A 22805-nucleotide genomic window follows, 5' to 3' on the forward strand; every position below is an offset into this window, starting at 1 on the left:
CACCTGGAAAATTGCACTGATGTTTAATTCATGTTAAATGTAAAAGTCAAACAGTGCTAACATAACAATTAATACATGTAAGTCCATTGACCTTCTGGCATCTATCAAATGAACACAACTATTAAATTCATTTGAAATGAAAGTGTCCCAATTTTTCGACATTGTTCCATTTTGCATGGGTGTATTGGATACATTTAAACTGTGTAAGTAAATGTTCTGTCTTTTGGTTTTAAAAAAGGTTATGAATGATATTGATAGATTTGAAAATATTTTGGTCTAAGATCCGATGTAAGTATTTTATTATCGTCAAAAAGTGTTTCCATTCTTGGACTTATAAGAGTTTAAAGGAAAAGCCAAATATAAATATGGGAAGAAACAAAAAGAAGGAAACAGCAAAAAACCTGGGGACATCTCGAATAATTTCCTTACGATTTTCCTAGAACTTTGATAGTTTATGTCTATATTTTTATATCTAATGGGAAATTAATTACCAGCCAATTACACGGGAAACTTTGGTTTGACCGCTATAAGTATTTAAAATTTTATCCTCTAAAATTTAATTTTGACAGGATGCCTGGATAATTTTTATCTTAAAAATACATACGCCATCGGATATTTCCGCACTTATTAATTAAAGAGTAAAATAAATAAATTAACTTTCAAGAAAATGTTGCGCTCTGTCTTGTTATCTGAATCTAAAGAAGATGTTCTATACCATATATTTGGTATATATCCAGATCCATTCATCTAGATTAGACTACAGTTCTTAATGTTTCTATTTTTTTAATCTAGCATTCATTAGTTATTAAGAGCATAGTAATAAAAAGTAAAGTTCCCCTTTCAGACCATGTGATCTATGGGGTAGATGATGTAAAAGTCATCTGTTTCTGTTGTCCACGGTTCACGAAGATGTCATGTGGCCACCACAACGACCAAATAGCTTCATAAAAGTATCTTCTTTTTTAGCGGCCCCCGAAAGGGAAAAAGACGCTATTATTTCTGTGTGGTCTATCTGTCCGTCCGTCCCGTCTCGTAAACTAGAAAAGATAATGAAAATCCGACATCATGATATTTTAGACCTTTTAAAGTTCTGATGCAATGGCTACTTTTTTCTTTTTCTGAAAGCGAAAAATTTAATTTTTAAAATCAACTATGCAAGCAGTTTTTTCATAAAAATACACTATTTTTACAACTATTCACTATTAATAGTAACCAACACAGAAGTCTATTTAGTAAGCGATGTGGCTACTTACAATATTATTATCACATTTATGTAAACGGCTTTAATTTTTTTGTAAAAAAAAAATATTTTACAAATGTATTGCTAAGTTTAATAAGTTCTATCATACTAACTACTACATTTACAAAAAAAAATTTTTAAAAAGGGAAAAAATCTATTTAATACGCATATAAGTGGAACATAATTTAAAACAACAATTAATAAGTAGTTTTCCATATTATCGCGTGAACTGCATACTAGCCAGAGACATCGGTCAAGCTTTTTTTCTCTATTCTTCTCTGTCAGTTATTGCCTTTGGTAGAATATTATTCTTATATTGAAACCTGCGTTTTTATCTACCTGGGTGGACCATTTTGGGGCCGATTTTGAGTTTGTGTTTCCACACAAACTATCTTTGTAACCTTGTTATGTTACATGTTAGGCTTCCAATATTTCTATTTGCAATGTTTATGAATACGTTTACTTCATAAATTTAATATCCTGCATGGCCTTTGAAGGACTTAAATCGTATACTGTAGTACTGTTTCAACTTGTTCTTTTTTTCCAAGTAAACATATCGAAATAGATCAACTTTGGTACAGCCGTTTCCTGAGGAAAGATCCCATTGAGTCGTCCCGGTGCTGCAAGCTACGTCCTATGTCGACTTTTGTTGCCGGTTTTTTTTTTTACTTTAAAAAATGACAGTCTCGACTTTTGTTGCCGGTGTTATAACCCAGACCAGTTGTTAGTTAGTTGGCCCATAACTTCAACGGTTCTTAACATTTCGTTACTAGCTCTGGAACAGGATTATAAAAAGTCAACTTTGTTTTTTGTTTTGTTTTTTTCGATTAAGAAAACTCATGTAGAATTTATATAGACCTTTCCAGAACTTTAGATGCAACAATAAAATACAATTTATTTATTTGCTTTTTTTAAAAAAGGACATGTCATACATCTTGAACTTTTTAAGACTCAAAATTTTCAAAATAATTTTGGCTACTTTAATGGCTAAGACTTTAAAGTCGCATCTACATTAAAGTCAATGAAACCTAATTTGCCTGATACTCAGACTGAAATGAGACGTCAGGCTCTCTACACAGTACACAGAGATCGGTCAGTGGCGAACTCTCCACAGAGATCGGTCAGTGGCAAACTCTACACAGAGATCGGTCAGTGGCAAACTCTCCACAGAGATCGGTCAGTGGCAAACTCTACACAGAGATCGGTCAGTGGCGGACTCTACACAGACATCGGTCAGTGGCGAACTCTCCACAGAGATCGGTCAGTGGCAAACTCTACACAGAGATCGGTCAGTGGCAAACTCTCCACAGAGATCGGTCAGTGGCGGACTCTACACAGAGATCGGTCAGTGGCAAACTCTCCACAGAGATCGGTCAGTGGCGGACTCTACACAGAGATCGGTCAGTGGCAAACTCTACACAGAGATCGGTCAGTGGCGAACTCTACACAGAGATCGGTCAGCGGCAAACTCTACACAGAGATCGGTCAGTGGCGGACTCTCCACAGAGATCGGTCAGTGGCGAACTCTCCACAGAGATCGGTCAGTGGCGAACTCTACACAGAGATCGGTCAGTGGCAAACTCTCCACAGAAATCGGTCAGTGGCGGACTCTCCACAGAGATCGGTCAGTGGCGAACTCTCCACAGAGATCGGTCAGTAGCGGACTCTCCACAGAGATCGGTCAGTGGCGAACAATACACAGAGATCGGTCAGTGGCAAACTCTCCACAGAGATCGGTCAGTGGCGGACTCTCCACAGAGATCGGTCAGTGGCGAACTCTCAACAGAGATCGGTCAGTAGCGGACTCTCCACAGAGATCGGTCAGTGGCGAACAATACACAGAGATCGGTCAGTGGCGAACTCTCCACAGAGATCGGTCAGTTGCGAACCCTACAGCCTCCTTCCAGCTAGTACTTATAGATTTGAGTTCTTCTAATAAATTGCGACGCCATGTTATACGTGGACGGCGCTGTTATCGCGTTCCTCTTTTTTGCTTTCGTGTTATGACTGTCTCTGGTGAACGTGTTTTGTCTAAGAATATGCTCAGTGAATCTCTACCGACGTTCTTTCACAACTTAAGGGGCGAGTGCTGGAAATGATTTCTCTATTGAAGACATGATCTTGGTATACTATATCTAGGACCTTTCTCATTCAACTCTGCTGAGACACGTTTAGCCTCTTGTAGACCTGTGTGGAAACTTCCAAGCATCGCACACGTAGATCGCCGTGGAGAGTATTGCGGAGGTGGATCTTGGAGCACAGTCAAACGAATCAATTAGCGAGAGAAGAACCAATTAAAGTTGAACTGTGCGATGATGCTGACAAATGTAATTCAAATATAAAAGAAAATATACAACTTTACTTTCTTATTTATGTTTTTAGGTATTATCTTCTAGAACAAATGAGGCACTATTCTATAGCGTACTTTCTCACAATACTGCCTCCAGTATGTTCCGTATTTTTGACGACACTTTAGATCATCTCGAAAACTTCGATGTATTAGAAGTATGAGAAGAAAAAAGATGTGAGAATAAGGCAGAAGATTCTCAAACCTTGCGGGAAAAGACCACATTAATGTGATAATTACTTCTGGAATGTAATGGAGGTGTCTGGAGACAGCCCACCACCCCGAGGCCAACAGAATATTCTCTTTAGTTTCACCAGTCTCTAGCTGATACTTGGCACGAATGATGTGTGGCTTCTGTCCCCAAATCAAACACTCTCCATTTGTCTTGCGAACTTTTTGTTTTTGTAAGTCAGCTTCATAATTGATATAGAGACTGAGCAGGCCAGCAAGAATCAATACGGCACTAACTGGCAAGCCTAAATGTTCTGGGTGTGTGACCAGATAAAATGTAACTAACGTGTAAAGCACAGGTACGTAAACCATGCAACCCCAGCATAGATAAAACCCAGCCCTGTCTACTATAATGTCTGTAGTAGCGAGATAGCCGGCTTCCCACCAAAAGGACCTGGTCAGATAAACAATCTGCAGCAATGCCGAAACAAAAATTGAATCAACAAACCCATGAAGCTCATAACTTTTCACGGCGTAAATACAAACCATCAAAGCCCAAATCATCAAGCCAAATCTGCAGATGATGAAAACTTTCACATCAAAACCAAATATTCGAGGATACAGTTCCATGCCCCAGTAGTAATCAAATATTATGTTCCCTGATGATCCAGAGTCAGTAGTCGATGGGGCCAGTTTTCCTTTGAGGTACAGAGCGAAACAGAAAAGTAAACTGCAGACATTTAAGGCAACAATCATCTCATCAAATTTGTCGTAATACATTGATGGTGAGATTCCAAAAGGACGCAGGAGTAGAGTCAATGTCCAAAACAATATCATGGTTAGAACAAAAAATAGGAAGCCATTGTCTTTATAGACTGGAACATTCCCTTTCGGTGTTACAGGTCCAAAGACTATCTGGCCAGGTAATAATTTCATCATAGCCAGGGCATACACGCCATACAAGACTAGAGACCAAATGATTACAGGAGACGGGCTTCTGGCCATACTCCATATGTAAGACATACCAGAGAAGACAGACTTCTCGGTAAAAACAGACAGCATTTTAAGATAACTTCCATTACAATGTATGACAGTGTACCATAAGACTATTACAAAATTGGGCATTGTCATCAACAACACTAATGGCATGACTATTTGGTTTATGACATCTGTTTTCTGTGATATAGACGAGCTCACACCGGACGAGCATGTTACTGCTTTAAATTCAAAGGTACAGACGTCATATTTCTTTTCATTAGTTCTGAGGCGAGGTTTGTCATTTACTTGCAACTCCTAGAAGGAACAAGAGAATGAAAACATGCAATCAAACAAACTAATTAAACCATGCAATTAAACAAACTAATTAAACCATGCAATCAAACAAACTAATTAAACCATGCAATCAAACAAACTAATTAAACCATGCAATCAAACAAACTAATTAAACCATGCAATTAAACAAACTAATTAAACCATGCAATCAAACAAACTAATTAAAACATGCAATCAAACAAACTAATTAAACCATGCAATCAAACAAACTAATTAAACCATGCAATCAAACAAACTAATTAAAACATGCAATCAAACAAACTAATTAAACCATGCAATCAAACAAACTAATTAAAACATGCAATCAAACAAACTAATTAAACCATGCAATCAAACAAACTAATTAAAACATGCAATCAAACAAACTAATTAAACCATGCAATCAAACAAACTAATTAAACCATGCAATCAAACAAACTAATTAAACCATGCAATCAAACAAACTAATTAAAACATGCAATAAACGTTTGTCCCTACTTGAATAGAAACTTTTCAATATACATTCTGATTTTTTGAACTCTTAATAAAACTCAATAGAGACACATTTTAAAACATAAATCCTACCATGAGGTTTGTTTATAACCTTCCACTTCACTAACAGCTCTGTCGATGTAGTTTCAATTTCTCTCCACTACTTTCTCACTTTCTTTTTCCGTTTTTCTGTAAAATAACGAGTAAACAGACTAGAAATAAAATAGAAATAAAATAGATCAATGAAATTTAAAAAAACAACATTGTAATATTACACGTTGACAAAATACGAATAGGCCTAAATATGTTTATCACAAAGGCCAGAACACAAAGTTAAAGCAATATGTAAAGAATAAAGTTTGTAGATATATATTAACTAATTTTCAGTTAACAAATCAACTTTTTCAATGCTTAAAATCTACATTTGATCAATATTGCCTTTTAAAGAGGCTGGAAGAAATTTGAATAAGAATGAAATATTCAAAGAACATTAAAAAAAAAACACATTTCTGACTTAAAACAATGTTACAAAGACAGTTTATGTGGAAACACAAACTCAGAATCGGCCCCCGAAGTGGTCCACCCAGGCAGGAAAAAAGGCGGGTTTCAATATTTTCAGAAGAATATCGGTATTAAATTCTATCAGAAGTGGTCCACCCAGGCAGGTAAAAAATATTTTCAGAAAGAATATCATAATGAAATTGTATCAAAGGCAAATGACATAGAAGAATGGAGAAAGAAGGTTGACAAATCCTGTGTGGTGCCCCAAAGGTCCAGCAGACCAATGGATGGGTGAAAGTGAATGTGAAGTTAGATGTGAGCCTGGCCTAACTGATGTCTTATAATGAGTATCTAATTGATCTAATTGTTTTTAGGATCAATCTGTTAATCCAAGCCTCAAGAAAAAAATCATTTTTGTAAAAAAAAATCTAATATAAACTTTAGTTTTGTTTCACGGCGATGTATACGTTATACAGTTCACCTGATAATATGAATAACTACTTCATAATTGTTATTTATGTTTGCTCGTGAGTGATTGTTACTATTTATAGTTGTAAAAATGGTGAAAAATTGATTTAAAAATTAGATTTTTCGCTTTCAGAAAAGAACAAAGTAACCGTTGCATCAGAACTTTGAATGATCTAAAATATCATGATGTCCGATTCAATTCACTATTTTCAGAGCGAATATCAGAAAATATAAAAGACAAACTATCAACAACCACAATCTTACCTCCGTATATACAGAATAGTCGAGTGCGCTGCTAAAGTGTTGACCACATGATTACATGTTCTCAACTAATCCATACAATTCATTCTCTTAGTTCTAGTAGAAAAGAAAATGCAATGACTTAATATCCCAATAGTTCCCTCAGATGAAAACCTGACCTTTGAACCTTGGACTGGACCGAGAGCATGCGTATTCTTCTAATCAAAGTTGAACTTAATACTGTGGCGTGAAAACAAGTTGAGCCTTATGTACTTAAGGTACAGTATGTGTAGCAAACTAAACATTAAAGCTTTAAAAAATATATTTATGTTTTGACGATTTTTTGAATGCTTGCGGAAGCAATAGGACATAAAATTAAATGAATATTGTTTATCTGATTGAAATAGAATGATAGGAATTATCATCGCAGTTCGTTTCGGGCGGATAACTAAGATTTGAGTGTTAGATTAGAGAGGCAACTATCTATTAAGAAAGATACTATCTTTCAGAGCTTGCTTCAGAAGGGGGAGGTGCTCTGGGACGTACATGCAGCGCCAGCTCTCTACATGGACGTTGTACGCAAGCGCACATCCAGAAATTTAGATTAGGCACCGATATAGGCACCATCCACTTTTTTTGTTTGTTTTTGTTCACGGCCGAGGGAGGTTGGGGAGGGTTGGCAGGGATCGAGTGGTTGCGTTCAAACAATTATTAAACCCTTCACAAATGTATATATACCGACGTTACCTTGATTTCTTTACCTGTTGTAGACCTGTTCCACCTGGTGATTTTTTAGATTTGGAAGGAGAGGTCAACACATAAGAAGGTTATAGATATAAAAAGATAACACTTTATATTACATGTATAAACTAATATCTTTCAATCATTCACTTAAGTAGAGTATTTGTGACACTCAACTGAATATTTGCCAGCATCAATTATTACGTATGCTATTTTCTAACTAAACCATCGAAGCGAAAGAGAATATTTGCCACCCTAAATTGCTGTCTGTAAATCATCAATTTCTACCATTGCTGTCTCTAAAAAAAATGTATTGCCACGTATGCTGTTTCTAAACCATCGAAGCAAAAGAGAAAGTAAATGCAATGAGATGTTCACTTAGTCACCAACAGATTGAGTCAATTTTTTTAAAACTAATTTTGGATTTTTAATTAATAGGCCTATAGCTGGGCATATATATGAATACAACCATGTTAACCATTACAATATGTTTATGTACAAAATTATTGAACAGAAAGAGAAGGCATATTAAATATGACATGACCATGGTTACATTTTTTAGTTACTTTGTATAGCCCTTTTCTCCCGCCGTAGCAGACTCAGTGCGCTGTAGACCAATCTCTTTGGTGGACATGTGGGGGGGGGGGAGGGGGGAGGTATCTTGGAGAAGGTTTCAGTGCTGCCTCCAGGCGCTCGTAAACCCCAGTTCAGCTAAAAGTCTGACAAACTGATATGTACATTACTTGGAAGTGTTATTAGAAATTGTACCCAGTTCAATAGATTCTATTAATAGAATAGTTTCAAATAAACTCAAACGTTAGAAACAAACAAATTCTTTTAAACATCTATAATAAGGAGGTCTTTAAATTATACTTTGTTTACAGTACTGAGATATATGGGTGTAGATGTGGAGCTTTTCCCCTTAGATACGTTTTTTTTTAATAGTTTTCTTTTATTCTGCTAGGAAACAGATCTTGTCACGTGAGAGCCTTACTTGCAAGTAGCGTCCCTTCTATATTTATACAATTGCAATCTCTCACACACACACATGATCATCCAATAGACTATCGACTTTGCTAATGTACGCCTCGGATATAACTGCTAAAAAAAAACCCATGACATCCTTTTTTCTAGATCTGGGTAAAGATTAGAGATGGGAATCGAACCCAACTTTTAAAGTTCGGGTTCTGTTCGGTTCGGTCAGATTTAAGTTCGAGTTCGGTTCGGTTCGATGACGAGTATAGTTCGGGTTCGGTTCGGTTCGGTCAGGTCTAAAGTTCGGGTTCGGCTCGGTTCGATGTTAGGAAATTATGTAATAGCAAAATTAAGTTATAAGGTTTAATGCAATTTATTAGTTAAAACTTTTTTATTTGAATTTTTACATAAAAGAAATACTTTGCAATATATAATAGGCCTATGGGCAATACTTTTGCCAAAATAATGTTGCCTACATACATTTAAAGCGTTGTAAAAATTTCGGAGATAGAAATGAAGATGCGGCAGTTTTTTGCTCAAGTAGGCAAGTGGTTTAATTCAGGGTGTGACTCGGCGATAAGCCATTTTTTTTTAAAAGGCTAATATCGATGTGCTTTCTTTCAGAACGCACTATTCATCATAATAAAAAAAAAGTCGAGGGCCATATTAAATCTAATAATAAAGAGGCAGACCTGGCCAATAGAATTATGCAAGGGACATTCTAGGTAGGCCTACATATTGCGCACATACTTCTATAATGGGCGTGATCTTTTTAAAGAAATATTCTTCGTGTAAAGACGTCTCTATCGAAGATTTTTTTTCACACATGATTCTTCACTATTATAAATTGTAATATACAGAAGAATCACACTAGCGGAGATGTTTTAAAATGTTTTATTCAAAACGTTTTGACCCATATTGTGCATATGCGCCTCGCTAAAAGCAGTCTTCAGTTGACAAGGTCTTATTAGAAGATAAAATGACATCTCCACTTAATATATTTTAATTTTAAAACATGTAATTATACTAATATTCAGATAAGTTACACTAAAAATAAAACTTTTTTTTCGATGCCCCCTCTCTTTGTTAGTTGGTCATTGGTTTGTCGCTTACAGACAGCTAGTACAATTGAAGCAATAAAGGCGTTTTATATTTTTACCGGTAAGGATAGTATAGATGGACTTTTTATTGTCCGACAGTTACGCTGGGCAGGGCACGTATCCCGTACGGGGGACGAACGTATGCCAAAGGCAGTCTTTTTTTGGTGAGCTAAAAGGCGGTCGACGTTACAGAGGCGCCCCACGGAAACGCTTCAAAGACCAGCTTAGGCGTCAACTTTCCTTAGCTGACATAGAAGAGAGCACTTGGTTGCATGCGGCCTTAGAACGAGTCAGTTGGAGTTTACTCCCAAAGGCCGCGGGATACACATTTGAGACCAAAAGAAAATCCGCTGCCGAGGACAAACGCAGACGCGAAAAGAAAAACTAAATCGACCACCTGCGAACAGTGGTTATGCTTGCCCTGGATGTGGCAAAATATGTAGGTCACAGCTGGGCCTGCGCAGCCATGGGAAAAACTGTATTCCTCACTAATCTTCGGACTCGAAGACAAGCCTTATAATAATGTATAAGCTTAATAAACTTTAAAATAAATTTCTTATGTAAACAACTAAATATAGCCTAACTGTTATTACAATATTCACATATTTAATTTGAGATAAAGATGTAATATTAATGAAATATACTGATATTTAAACAAAATCTAGGTCACCACAAAACAACGTCTTTACTCTTTCATGTCTCAAGATTGTTTGCCGTTTCACGTTTGCATTATTCTAATTTCATCATCCTTTATGCATAAACACCAATCAATCGCTTAACCTCTTCTTACCGCCACCAGAAAACACACACACACACACTATGACACCCCTTTTTGTCAAGAAGTTGCGTCTCCCCATCCCCCAATTCAAGGTACTAACCATCCCCACCCACGGGAGAGGACCCAAAGTTTGAGAAACGCTGCATTAAAAATACTGATGATCAATAATGCAAAACAGAATAATAGTAAAAATATTCAGGGGCGTAGATAGGAATTTTTCATCATTTGGGGGCCCGGGAGGGGCTGGACCTCTTAGGGGGCCCCTGCATTTTGCGTAATATTGAATATTTATTGTAAAAAACACTAATTTGGGGCCCCCTCAAGTAGGGGCCCGGAGGGATTTTACATTTCTCCCCCTCCTCCCCCACCCTTGCTACGCCACTGATAATATTTCAATATGGAATACTTCACAGTTTTGTAAAAATAAATCACTTAATAGAAGATAATTAAAATTTATTTTAAACTAGGACACAAATGAACTTATCTACACTCTCTAATCGGCAAAATTATTCTACTCTCAACTAACAGCCATCTCAAATAAAAGTGACAATATTTTAATGTCACCTTTCTACTTACTAGGAACTTGAATCTAGATCTAGATCTAATTAGAGGGCGCCTATTCGACTCAAAACCAATATTGCAAACAGCCCGCGAAAATTCAAGGTTAGGGGAGAGTCGGCACGTACGGAAAAACCCAAGGGAATCAAAGCGCGCCGCTTTTTTTTTTTTTTTTTTTTTTTAAATACCCCCCCTCCCCTCCCAAGTTTTCAAAGTATAATGGAATCATTAGAATTTAAATAAAATATTTAAGTAATTTTTTTTAAACCCAAAATATAAAAAAGGGATGTATAAATTGCAAAATTAGTTCGGTTAAGAAAAGCAGGGTTCGTTCGGTTCGGTTCGTACCAAGCAGTTTCAAAGTTCGGGTTCGGTTCGGTCATAAGTGAGGTTCGAGTTCGGTTCGTTCGGTTCGGGTTCGGTTCGTTTCCCATCTCTAGTAAAGATGTCTTTCAATTTACTATGGAATCTTCCTAACCTGACTTCGTTTGTAATTCTTGGATTAAGAAAATGATTATTTTCTACCCTAGTCCCTAATGATGTGAGCCAATACTAAGGACCAGTATTGAATGCTATTATGCGTACGTTAGCAGAATAAATTCATTTATCACAATTATTCATCTGTTTTTACAGAATAGGTATTTTTCAATGCATATTGTTATGACTCAGCCAACTAACTTCAACGAAAGGATAACACGTTAAATTATCAATAAGAAACTAGATCTAGAGCCAAACTAATAACAGCTCAAGCGTCCTTGGTTTCATTCTTGTCTCTGTTCTCCATGGTGTCCACTGGTGTCCACTGGTGCGCAATGTCGCGTCTAATGACAATGTGCAATGCAGGACCATAACAATACATTGAATAGTTTTAGTACATATTTTGGCACTGCAGAATCCTCCAGTTGTGGCATAATTGTCATTAATTAATAATAGTAATCATTATTTGTTTGTATTATCCATGTGAGAATATGAATAACAGTTTTTCAATTACCCATACAACTTTATAAGTAAATCAAACGAAATATTAATTCACACTAAATATTACATGTCAAATGATTATTGGTAACATTTATATTTTTCACGTAGCGTCAATGATATTTCCGTATATCGCATTCTTTTCTTTTTCTCTTTTCTTGTATTTTATTGCTTTAAAAATGTAAAACAAATCTTAAATATCTATTTTTTTTTTAAATAATAAAAAATCAAGGCTATAAATATACGTTGTGTGGAAACACAAACTCACAATCGACCCCCGATTAAAAGCAAGTTTCAATATTTTCCGCATAAATATCCGAAGCTAAGAGCTAGAAGCTAAGAGCTAGAAGCTATCAATAACAACAACTAGATCTCGGTTCATACAAAACGAGTAGATGTGTTGGCTGTGTAGAAAGTCTGGCCGATATTATTGAATTGTTAGGCTGACTGACGACATGATACCACAAACTATGCGTGTTGATATTCATATATATATAATCAACTTATAGTTTATATTAAATGGTACATTGTAAGTCTGGCCTAAGGGATGTTATCGTAAAATAATCTTACAAATTATAATTAATGGTTCTGTAAAGGGTCAATCTCTTTTGTAAAGGTTTAAAGAAGAAGCCTTTCCATTTGGTTAAATGGCTAAAGAAATTACATTCCAGAAAGTGACATTCAGTTTGTGTAATAGGTACTAGACTGTAACTATACACTGATTTTTTAAATGCTGTTTTAAAAATTTTAAATGGCTTGTATAACAGAAAACACTGAATTTAATAATACAAATATTTTTAGAACATTATTTTTAGAAAAGAAGAAAACCATTGGCATGAATATTATAAAAATCTACAAACAAACAAACAGTAACAAAAACTTCCCTAGTCATTGCGGTGCTTTTGTTGATTTCATTTTACAAGTAATAGTGAATAGCTATGAAAACGATGTATTTATTTTTTTTTTAATTTCAAAAATTAAATGGTTCACTTTCAGAAAACAAAAAAGTCAGATCTAAAATAGGCTGATATCTGATTTACATTATAATTTTTGTGATCTAAACGGACGGACAGGTCACACAAAACTAATAGCGGCTATTTTTACTGTTATCTAACCCATTAGCTTCTTTTGCAGATGGAAATGTTTTCCCATTTTTGTCCTAAACCGTTGTAGAATGTTTCTAAATATCTCCTATTCAATAGACTTGATTTAAACTTTTTAAAAAGAAGATTTCTTCTAGTCTCGTTGCAAGCGTGATTACAAATCATTTTGGAGATTACCGATTCTATTTTTAGTTAAATCGGGAAAATTTTTATTTTTTAAATAATTTTTCAAACGAACAGGCCCATAGCCCATAGCCTCTGTGTATAAGCCCCCGCGTTGGAAAATGAGTATTTTTGAAGCTTTTTTATATTCTAATGTTATTAAACGCATATATTTTTTAAACTAGACATATAGTTTTATTTCTTAAAGTTGTTTTTTTTTTCATTTGTATTGGATCTTAAATTTGATTATTTTTTCAAAATAATAATTATTTTTTTTCATGATTTTTTGAATACGGAGCTATCCCTCTTTGTTTAGGGCCTGGAGGGTTTTCTTAACCTGAAATAGGAGCTATTGGGTAACAAATTTACGTACGGAAATCCCCTATGTGCTTGGACTTTTATTTGACATGAACACTTAATTTCTATAAAAAGGAATAAAAATCCCCATGACTTAAAATCGGATTTTTGCCGTATGCTAACTCTAGACTAAATTATTCTTGTACAAACTGATAGATCTAGCGAATAGACTATTAGCTCAAATGTAAGTTTTAAATTTTGTAGCTCTATTAATTTATTTTACTTTAATAGATTTAGATCTAGATAGGTAGATCTTAATATTTCATGTGTGTGCAGGGTCCGACTGAGTGTCTGATTGCCATACGAAGACCGTAGATATAGAATCTAGGCCTATACTAGCCTATAGACACTATAGTATAGTAATCTATACTATTGTTAGACCTCTATATGCCCTTAAAATATGTATAGTAAATTAAAGCCTTGATAATGCAAAAAAAGAGTTGGTTTAGATTGGCCTAATTTAACGTATCTTCTTGAGTCTACAACCAGATAGACTTGCTGGCTATAGGAACTCTTTATTTGTACAAACAATTTTACACTTGTACAATTTCGACATAAGTTTGAATAGAATAGTTTAATTTCAATACTTTGTAAAGTTTGTTAAATGATTTTGAAACTGTTTGATATAATTATAAGAGTGAAGTTTAATACTTGAAAAGGGAGCAACATGAAAGTTCTTGCAATACATTTAATTTATTCAGGACAAAAAGGTCCCTCATGAACAAACTTTATCAAAAGCCTTAAACAAGAAACTTTGCAATTCTTTTGTCAAGATGCTTTCGGCCTATTCTTATTTCAACGTGCCGAAACTTCTTTCACAAGTGACTTGCGTTAGCGCTAACTTTGAAGTCAAGCGGAGGATTACAAAACATGCCCCTGTCAATAAATTGTACTTCTTTAAAATTCAGTAACAACTATTTGAACAGTTATTACTGCTCTCGACGCAAGTCATCGCCCGTGTTTCTCCACACTTTTCTCTATCTTTAACGTCGTAAAATTCGTAGCGGGGAAATCCTGGGATATTGCGACGAACTAACCCAATAATAGAATGCATTTGACAGGACACGCAGTATTGGAGTCCTTTTTGATAACATTATAGCCAGATATCCGTTTCTCATTTATAAGCTCAGCGTCTCGTTATAGATTCACCCTAGTAGGCTATATTCAGTCTAATGAACTTCTACCGGTCTATACAAAATATAAACCTATTGTGTTTTTTTTTGTTAAAAGAGCTTAGTGTATATAGATTTCATAAAATACTCAGAAAGACACAAAGATAAAGGCACATTCCTCATCCCATATGCTAGGACAAATTTGTACAAATACTCCTTCTTCCCCAGTGCTATTAGAGCATGGAATGAATCGCCTGAGCTAGCCAGGAAAACCAGTGACTTGGCAGAATTTAAGTCATTGGTTAATATGCATGACTGAATGCATGACGCGTATGACGTAATATTGAAGTAACGTCTGTATAAGATAAGATAAGACCAGTAGCATGGTATAAATTTATAGGTCTAGTTGATTCCATTATTACGAGAGTGTATCTTCAGTATTACACAGTTAAATCTGTTGAGTTCTTTTATGAAAGGTAAAGGAATGATAATCACATTTACGATACTTATTGTCATTCAAAGTGGTCCATTCGGTGACATCATCGCAGGGTCGGCCTTAGGATTAGGCAAACTAGGTAGCCGCCTAGAGCCTTCGTGGGGGCCTCGCACAGGATCAAAGAAAAAAATTTTTAGAGAAAAAATTGCGAAACATGATCAAATCTCAAACATAGCAGAACTTTGTGTTTGTATTGTGTTTTTACTACAATCAAACTACGAGAAGGGGGCACCATCATACTCTTGAACCCGGGCCCACGGATATACCCACTACGCAAATGAGTCCATATAAGCTAATTTAATCAAATACAAATATTTGCCTTAATAAATGTAATACAATGTTTTCATTTTGTCAATTAACAAAATAATACATTTTTTGCTTCTTTTCAGAATTTACACACCTGTGAATTTAAAAAAAAAAGGAAAATATATCAAGCGTGTTTAGGCATTTTGATCTTTAATTTATTAAGTTATCAAAAGTATGTATCTAAGAAACAACCCCAAAATGTTTAAAACACAAGGACATACATGTTAATGAGATCTTTTCAATTGTTTAAATTGATTGTTTCTCGCCGACATGAGTCTGTGCTGCTGAGATGTTCAATATATAACTACATTTTCTCAATACTAGATTGTATCTTAAAAAACAGAAAAGTTAAAGTAAAATTGAAATATAAATTAAGTTGTAGGACTATTAATAGTATTCTTAGAATCATACATTTATTCACTACCCGGTAACTCGCCACTCGCTATCACCACGGAGGACACACGAGCAATCCCTGAAAATGACCAACATTTTACAAGATCAGATCCAATTAAAAGTAAACATCTTGCAAACAATACTTAGTGAGTCGCTAGCCAGATCAGCATCAAGTTTCTGCATTAGTGGAGCCCAGCGGCTAGCAACGTTCAAAATGTATCCGTCTGCTGACAAAGTGTCACCAACACTGTTAGCATCAGATGGATTTATCTATACCGGCTCTGATATGGACGACTCCGTTATGTGCATCTATTGCCTAAAGACTAAGAGGAACTGGAAGCAGGGAGACTCAGTAGCAGACGTACATCGCCAAATAGCTCCCGACTGTCCTATGGTGACCAAAGTGTTTAAAAACCACAAACAAGTTAAGTCTGCAGCAATGGTAACTTTTAATACACAAGAATCTAACCAGGCAGGAAAACATAAAACACATCAACCAGAACTTTCTGATGATAGTGCCATAGAAACAGACGCAGCTCTCGGTGTTATGCAGTCATCATCTGTCAGACCTTTACCCCAAGACAGGTCTTTAATGCACTTTGTCACTTTTGGTACGGCTAAACCTTTTATAGAGATCGCTACCGGAAATAATGCAACTTCTATAATTACAGCTGAAGAAGTCAGATCGAATGGCATTGTATCACAAGTTTCAGAAAACGATTCCGAATTTTCAGAGTCAATAAATTCCAACCAAGTTAGTCAGCCTCAAAGTAATCAACAGTTAGATGTTATGGGAGAAAATGAGGCTGTTTTGTCATCTTTAATAGAATCTGAAAGAGAAGTTCCAAGGCTAGATCCGACAGAATCGTTGTCTGGCGCAACAACACTCACAGGATCAATGTCAAGCCTTAACTCAATGGATAGTAGAAGCAACTTGAGCCAGGACAATGGTGCGGTAGAAGAACAGTCTAACATGGTCACCGGCAACGACCAGAGACAAAATGAAGCACAACCATCTTCTAACTTAACAGCAGACGACGTATCAGCATCAAGTAATGTCGAAGGCAATATCAGAGAGAGTCTAATCAGCGGTGCTAATGGAGGACAGTCGCTGACGAACGCCAGGAGCAATCAGAATAACAATAAAGCCCCGACGTATTCCGAGCTGGGTATCATCACAGAAAGACCCAAGCGTGCTGAATATGCCTTAAAGCTGAAACGGAGGGAGACATTTGGAACTTGGCCCAGAGATCATCACCTAAATCCTATCGAGTTGTCGGATGCAGGATTTTACTATGCAGGTAAACAAATCACTGTAAGAAAAACTGACAGAATGCCCAAAGACAGACATTGACTGACCGTAGAATATCAAAGAAGAAAGTAAGAATGATCTTAAATAAAAACTGCTTTGATGTGACCAAATTTATTGATAACAATTATATTGATCATTCAAATTTTCGGAGAGTAAACTAAAATCGTGCTCTTCATTTCTAGATGGCAAACCTAAGTACAGATAGAGAGGAGGAGGGGGAGTGGACAGAGTTAGACAAAACAAAATGACATGGAGACTCCAATTATGTTCAATGTTTTTAGCTTTTTTTTAAGGCATGTTTAAATAATTACAAACATGATTAAACAAAGTCTGAATGAAAATGTTAAGTCGATCAATTTGAATTTTCATTACATCCGAAATGTAAAAGCAAATAATTATATCGGTAGTGGTAAAACAAAAATCATTGCAATAATAATACTACAACTAACACTTGCAGGCTATGGAGACTGTACTCGCTGTTTCTACTGTGGAGGTGGTCTGAGAAACTGGGAAGATGAGGACGATGTCTGGGTCGAGCATGCCAGATGGTTCCCTAAGTGTGCCTTTATAAGGCAACAGATGGGCCAAGTCTTTGTGGAAACTGTTCAAGAACTGACCAAATCTCAGGAGAAGGTTAGTACTTTGTATATCAAAATACTAATTAGACCACCCTTTTGAACTACATTTAAACCCCCCATAGCAAAATGTTGTAAATAGTTCTAAATAATTTTCTACTGATAAATCAACATTACGTAATTATTTGAGAAAGGTTTGGCTGCTGAGTGGTAAAGAACTTAACTCTTTCTCTCCTAACTGACGATAGCAGCGTTGATTCCACCAAAATGTGATAAATAATTGAGGAGAGAAAGAGTTAACACGTCTGAACCAAGGAGTCTAGAGTTCGAATCTCGGTGAAGACTGGGATTTTTAATTTTGATTTTTTAGGACGCCCCTGGGTCCACCAAACTCTAATGACTACCTGACCTTAGTTAGGGAAAAGTAAATGCGATTATTCGCTTTGCTGACCACATGACATCATCATTAACCTTGGGCTACAGAAACAGATGACGTTTACATCATCTGCCCTACTGATGACAAGTTTTGAAAGGGGCTATAAAGAGAAGTAATTATTTGATACAATGTATTTTAAGATGGATCTTGTGGAGTTTTTTGGCCTGAATGTATTAAAGAGCATTGCATTTATTTTAAATGTCAAATAGGAATAAGCACTTGAAACTAGAGTTCTGTGTTACAATCTTAAAATGTTATTAACAAAACATTTTATCTATTTATATTACATTTTACCAGTCTCTAATTGCATGTCGCCTTAATTTTACGCTTTTTCTTTTATAATTAGATTCCCTTTGAGGATGTTATGAACAAAATGGGTGTCTCAGTTGAGACGTTTCGTTTGGGTAAACATACTTTTTTTTTATATCTAGAACATTGAAATGCTAATAGGCCAGCCATTGTTTAGATACATGTCATAAGATATATCGATAGGATTTAAGCCACTAGATATTTCTATTTGTATATAACAGATGGGACTATATAATGTTTATCTTGATTTGTGTCTCAAAAAGTTGGAGCATTTACTTCCTCCCAATTTATAAGCCTTCTTTTGAATTACCCAGAAACAGAGCTCAGTCAAACCAAAGATTGCGAACGTATTGAATTGTTCATTTACATTACATTTAGAAATCAAACGGATATAGCAAGACAAGACTTGTTAATCTTTCTTTACATTACATTTGATTTCATTTATTAAAGAAGTAATGTACACACCTTACTTGCTACATTATTTCTTAGTTCCATTTTGAGTTGGGGCTACTTTGTAAAAAAAAAATAGTGAGAACTGAGTTAATGGAGTAGAGAGACATAAATCTATTGAGATGATGTGTTGCATCAGTTATTTGATGGTTATTACGGGATCTAGTAATGTTTGGAGATATTAGTTTTAGTTTAAACACAGGGCTAAATATTTATACTTGTAGAACTATTACTATTAATAGCCTATCTTCAGTTATAAAATGAAAAGTTAATTATTCTTTTAATGATAAGCTTTTTTTTTCAAACATCTAGCCTACTTTATATTTCACTCCTATTCGCAACATCTACTTCATAGATTCCAAAACTGCTCCCCTAAAGAGAGACCCTGCAGTTCAGGCCCTCGTACAACTTGGATTCCCAGAAAAACAAGTTATCGATGTGGCTACAAGGCTGAAGGAGGAAGGTACGCTTAGAAATTTTTTTTAATGCACAAACAGGAAGTAAAATTATTCAACTCGTTCATGTTATGTCTATCTTTAACATTTCCAGGTTGTAACATTTTTATCCTATTATTTACTTAAAGCTAATCTGATATCTGCTGATTCAATTGTGGAGAAGTTGACAGAGGAAGGCATCCGAAGATCTGAAAGTTTTCCAATCGCTATGAAAGATCAAACGGTAGACTTTGGTAAGTAATGTTTTTAAAGCGTGAGATAAGTAAGGCAGCCGGATATTTAGGGCCAGCCCATTAACACAAAAAGGGAAGTGCCCTTAACGAGCAATCGACTTCCCTAAACTGGGGACTGCCCCTGGAAAACCTAGCGAGGGTAATCACCTTAACCACCTTCGATAATTTTAATAGCCAGCAAAGTTTTTAAAAAAATGAAGATGTAATTGTCTATTATCCACATGTAGGATATAACGAATATCTAATGTACGATTCAAGACATGGGAATATTGTAATCAATAACAACACTTAAAAATACAACCGTAAGTTTCCGATTCTATAGGATAGGCTCTATGATTCAGCGAAGAATTATATCGCATTCAATGATCCCAATGCACGTGATTGAAATGAATGGAGAGTTATTTTTGAGTTCATAGTGCAATCCTCTAGGTTATCCTGTTTGTTTGACATTTTTAAACATTGAAACACTTTTAAAAAGTCCAGCTTACAGATAGATAATAGACAGATGCACTGTCTGTCTCTAGTAGGGTAATGTAGAAGATCGTCTCTATGTTTTTTTAGTCCCAAAAGACTTCGCTGTTGAATGTTTTACATTTGGATGTTCCTTCAGAGTTCCGCTGGGCGGGGGGGGGGGGGGGCAGGGCATGAGCCCTGGACCATCGAGATGACCGCACAACCAGGCAGCCATCTTTCTTCCCCCTCCCCCAACTAAAATTATGTTTTGTGCGATCATTAGATTACTCATTATCTTCATGGAGCCTGTGGAATTTTATAGCGATCGAGTTACCAATTATTCCAACGTGAATAATAAAAGGTCTGGTCTTGGGAAGTGCTGTGCTAGCTCTTCATGCTACAGCAGAGAGTTCCATCAAAGATGTTGATTGCTATTGGTGCACGTCATGAAGTCTCCAGTGCTATTTATCAAATCTTGTATACGCTAGGGAAGGCGTGTGGAGATACATTTGTTGGACATATAGCCAGTTGTTGTTTTTTTACTTCCCAAATTAATATTAAACGATAGAAGAAAAAAAAGACATTGATAACAAGCTAAAGGCATTTGAATTATCAGAGCCCAACCCAAACGTAGATCAAAATGTAGCTGTTACTTGTTTCAATTGGGGTTAATTGAAATCACACGTTTCAGTGACAACAATGTTTTTACCTTGTTTCTACTTTTAGAGACTTTACGCCAACTAAAAGAAGACAACAATCAAATGCGTCAACAAATTGTGTGTAAAATCTGTATGGACAAAGAAGTAGCAGTGACATTTCTACCATGTGGTCATTTAGTGTCCTGTGCAGACTGTGCCCTGGCCATGAAAGATTGCCCAGTCTGCAGGAAGAATGTGCGAGGTGTAGTTCGGGCCTTTCTTTCTGTTTCTTTAGACTGAATACAATAAAAAATAATTTTCAAATATTTATTTCTTGATCAACACCGTGTGAGAGTAGGAATGCTTCAGTGGGAGACATACCAGAACCCAAAATCTATTAGCAAACATACAACCAAATAAAGCATCAGGACTTGACGAAGTATTCCAGCTGGATAACTTAAAAAACTAAGCAGCGAGCATCAGTGTTCGAAATACTTTTTGATGATCACTGAATCAAGGTAGAGTAGCTACAGATTGGAAAGAAGCTAGTGTGTCATTCCAAGATAAATCTAATCTAGGAAACTACAGACCAGCATCTTTGATTTAGTTGTAAGAGATGATAAATTCTTAAAGAATTATTGAAAACAAAGATTAAATGGGCTCATTGTAGAGAGAGGGATAACAAAAGCATGAAACAAAAAAAAATAGAGCCTTCAAAAAAACTTGTTCATATAGCAAAGCAAAACAGCAATTAATCCTTAAGACATTCGCTCAATATAAAAAAAACTTTCATTTTATTTCTGAGAAAGTATGAGAATATGTACTATATAAACAAATGTCTAAGAAAGTAAGAGTACATGTACTATATAAACACATGTCTAAGAAAGTAGGAGTAAATGTACTAAAGAAACACATGTCTGAGAAAGTAAGAGTACTATAGAAACAAATGTCTGAGAAAATAAGAGTAGTATATAAACACATATCTAAGAAAGTAAGAGTATATGTACTATATAAACACACGTCTGAGAAAGAAGAGTACATATATTATATAAACACATGTCTAAGAAAGTAAGAGTAAATGTACTATAGAAACTCATGTCTGAGAAAGTAAGAGTACATGTACTATATAAACACATGTCTAAGAAAGTAGGAGTAAATGTACTATATAAACACATGTCTAAGAAAGTAAGAGTATATGTACTATATAAACACATGTTTGAGAAAGTAAGAGTACTATAGAAACACATGTCTAAGAAAGTAAGAGTACTATAGAAACACATGTCTAAGAAAGTAAGAGTACTATAGAAACACATGTCTGAGAAGGTAAGAGTACTATAGAAACACACATCTGAGAAAGTAAGAGTACTATAGAAACACATGTCTAAGAAAGTAAGAGTACTATAGAAACACATGTCTAAGAAAGTAAGAGTACTATAGAAACACATGTCTAAGAAAGTAAGAGTACTATAGAAACACATGTCTAAGAAAGTAAGAGTACTATAGAAACACATGTCTAAGAAAGTAAGAGTACTATAGAAACACATGTCTAAGAAAGTAAGAGTACTACAGTAACACATATCTAAGGAAGTAAGAGTAAATGTACTATATAAACACATGTCTAAGAAAGTAAGAGTACATATGCTATATAAACACATGTCTAAGAAAGTAGGAGTAAATGTACTATAGAAACACATGTCTAAGAAAGTAAGAGTACTATAGAAACACATGTCTAAGAAAGTAAGAGTACTATAGAAACACATGTCTAAGAAAGTAAGAGTACTACAGTAACACATATCTAAGGAAGTAAGAGTAAATGTACTATATAAACACATGTCTAAGAAAGTAAGAGTACATATGCTATATAAACACATGTCTAAGAAAGTAAGAGTACATATGCTATATAAACACATGTCTAAGAAAGTAAGAGTACATATGCTATATAAACACATGTCTAAGAAAGTAAGAGTACATATGCTATATAAACACATGTCTAAGAAAGTAAGAGTACATATGCTATATAAACACATGTCTAAGAAAGTAAGAGTACATATGCTATATAAACACATGTCTAAGAAAGTAAGAGTACATATGCTATATAAACACATGTCTAAGAAAGTA

General features: G+C 35.3%; 2 protein-coding genes across 2 annotated transcripts; one reads left to right on the forward strand and one right to left on the reverse strand.

The window, feature by feature from the left end:
- Positions 1 to 3083: 3083 nt before the first annotated feature.
- Positions 3084 to 6877, reverse strand: LOC106053689 (uncharacterized). Its single transcript, XM_056026106.1, has 3 exons — positions 6795 to 6877; positions 5655 to 5750; positions 3084 to 5051 (listed from the first exon to the last, which is right to left on the reverse strand). Exons 2-3 carry the CDS (start codon positions 5655 to 5657, stop codon positions 3633 to 3635), a joined length of 1422 nt encoding a protein of 473 aa, XP_055882081.1. The 5' UTR covers positions 5658 to 5750; positions 6795 to 6877; the 3' UTR covers positions 3084 to 3632.
- Positions 6878 to 13534: 6657 nt separating this feature from the next.
- Positions 13535 to 21013, forward strand: LOC106053639 (E3 ubiquitin-protein ligase XIAP-like). The gene is made up of 7 exons (XM_013209227.2): positions 13535 to 13703; positions 15517 to 17127; positions 17596 to 17771; positions 18496 to 18553; positions 19264 to 19371; positions 19492 to 19596; positions 20776 to 21013. The coding sequence occupies exons 2-7, from the start codon at positions 15912 to 15914 to the stop codon at positions 20985 to 20987; spliced, it is 1875 nt and encodes a 624-aa protein (XP_013064681.2). The 5' UTR covers positions 13535 to 13703; positions 15517 to 15911; the 3' UTR covers positions 20988 to 21013.
- Positions 21014 to 22805: the final 1792 nt, after the last annotated feature.

Source organism: Biomphalaria glabrata, chromosome 4 (assembly GCF_947242115.1).
Source record: "Biomphalaria glabrata chromosome 4, xgBioGlab47.1, whole genome shotgun sequence".
Lineage (NCBI taxonomy): Eukaryota > Metazoa > Mollusca > Gastropoda > Planorbidae > Biomphalaria > Biomphalaria glabrata.

Bases quoted from the DNA above. Each gene is read 5' to 3' on its own strand.
- LOC106053639 (XM_013209227.2), top strand. From the start codon at position 15,912: ATGACCAACATTTTACAAGATCAGATCCAATTAAAAGTAAACATCTTG. The intron at 18,554-19,263 runs GTAAACATACTT...TCTACTTCATAG, and splicing joins AGTTGAGACGTTTCGTTTGG to ATTCCAAAACTGCTCCCCTA. The intron at 19,372-19,491 runs GTACGCTTAGAA...ATTTACTTAAAG, and splicing joins TACAAGGCTGAAGGAGGAAG to CTAATCTGATATCTGCTGAT.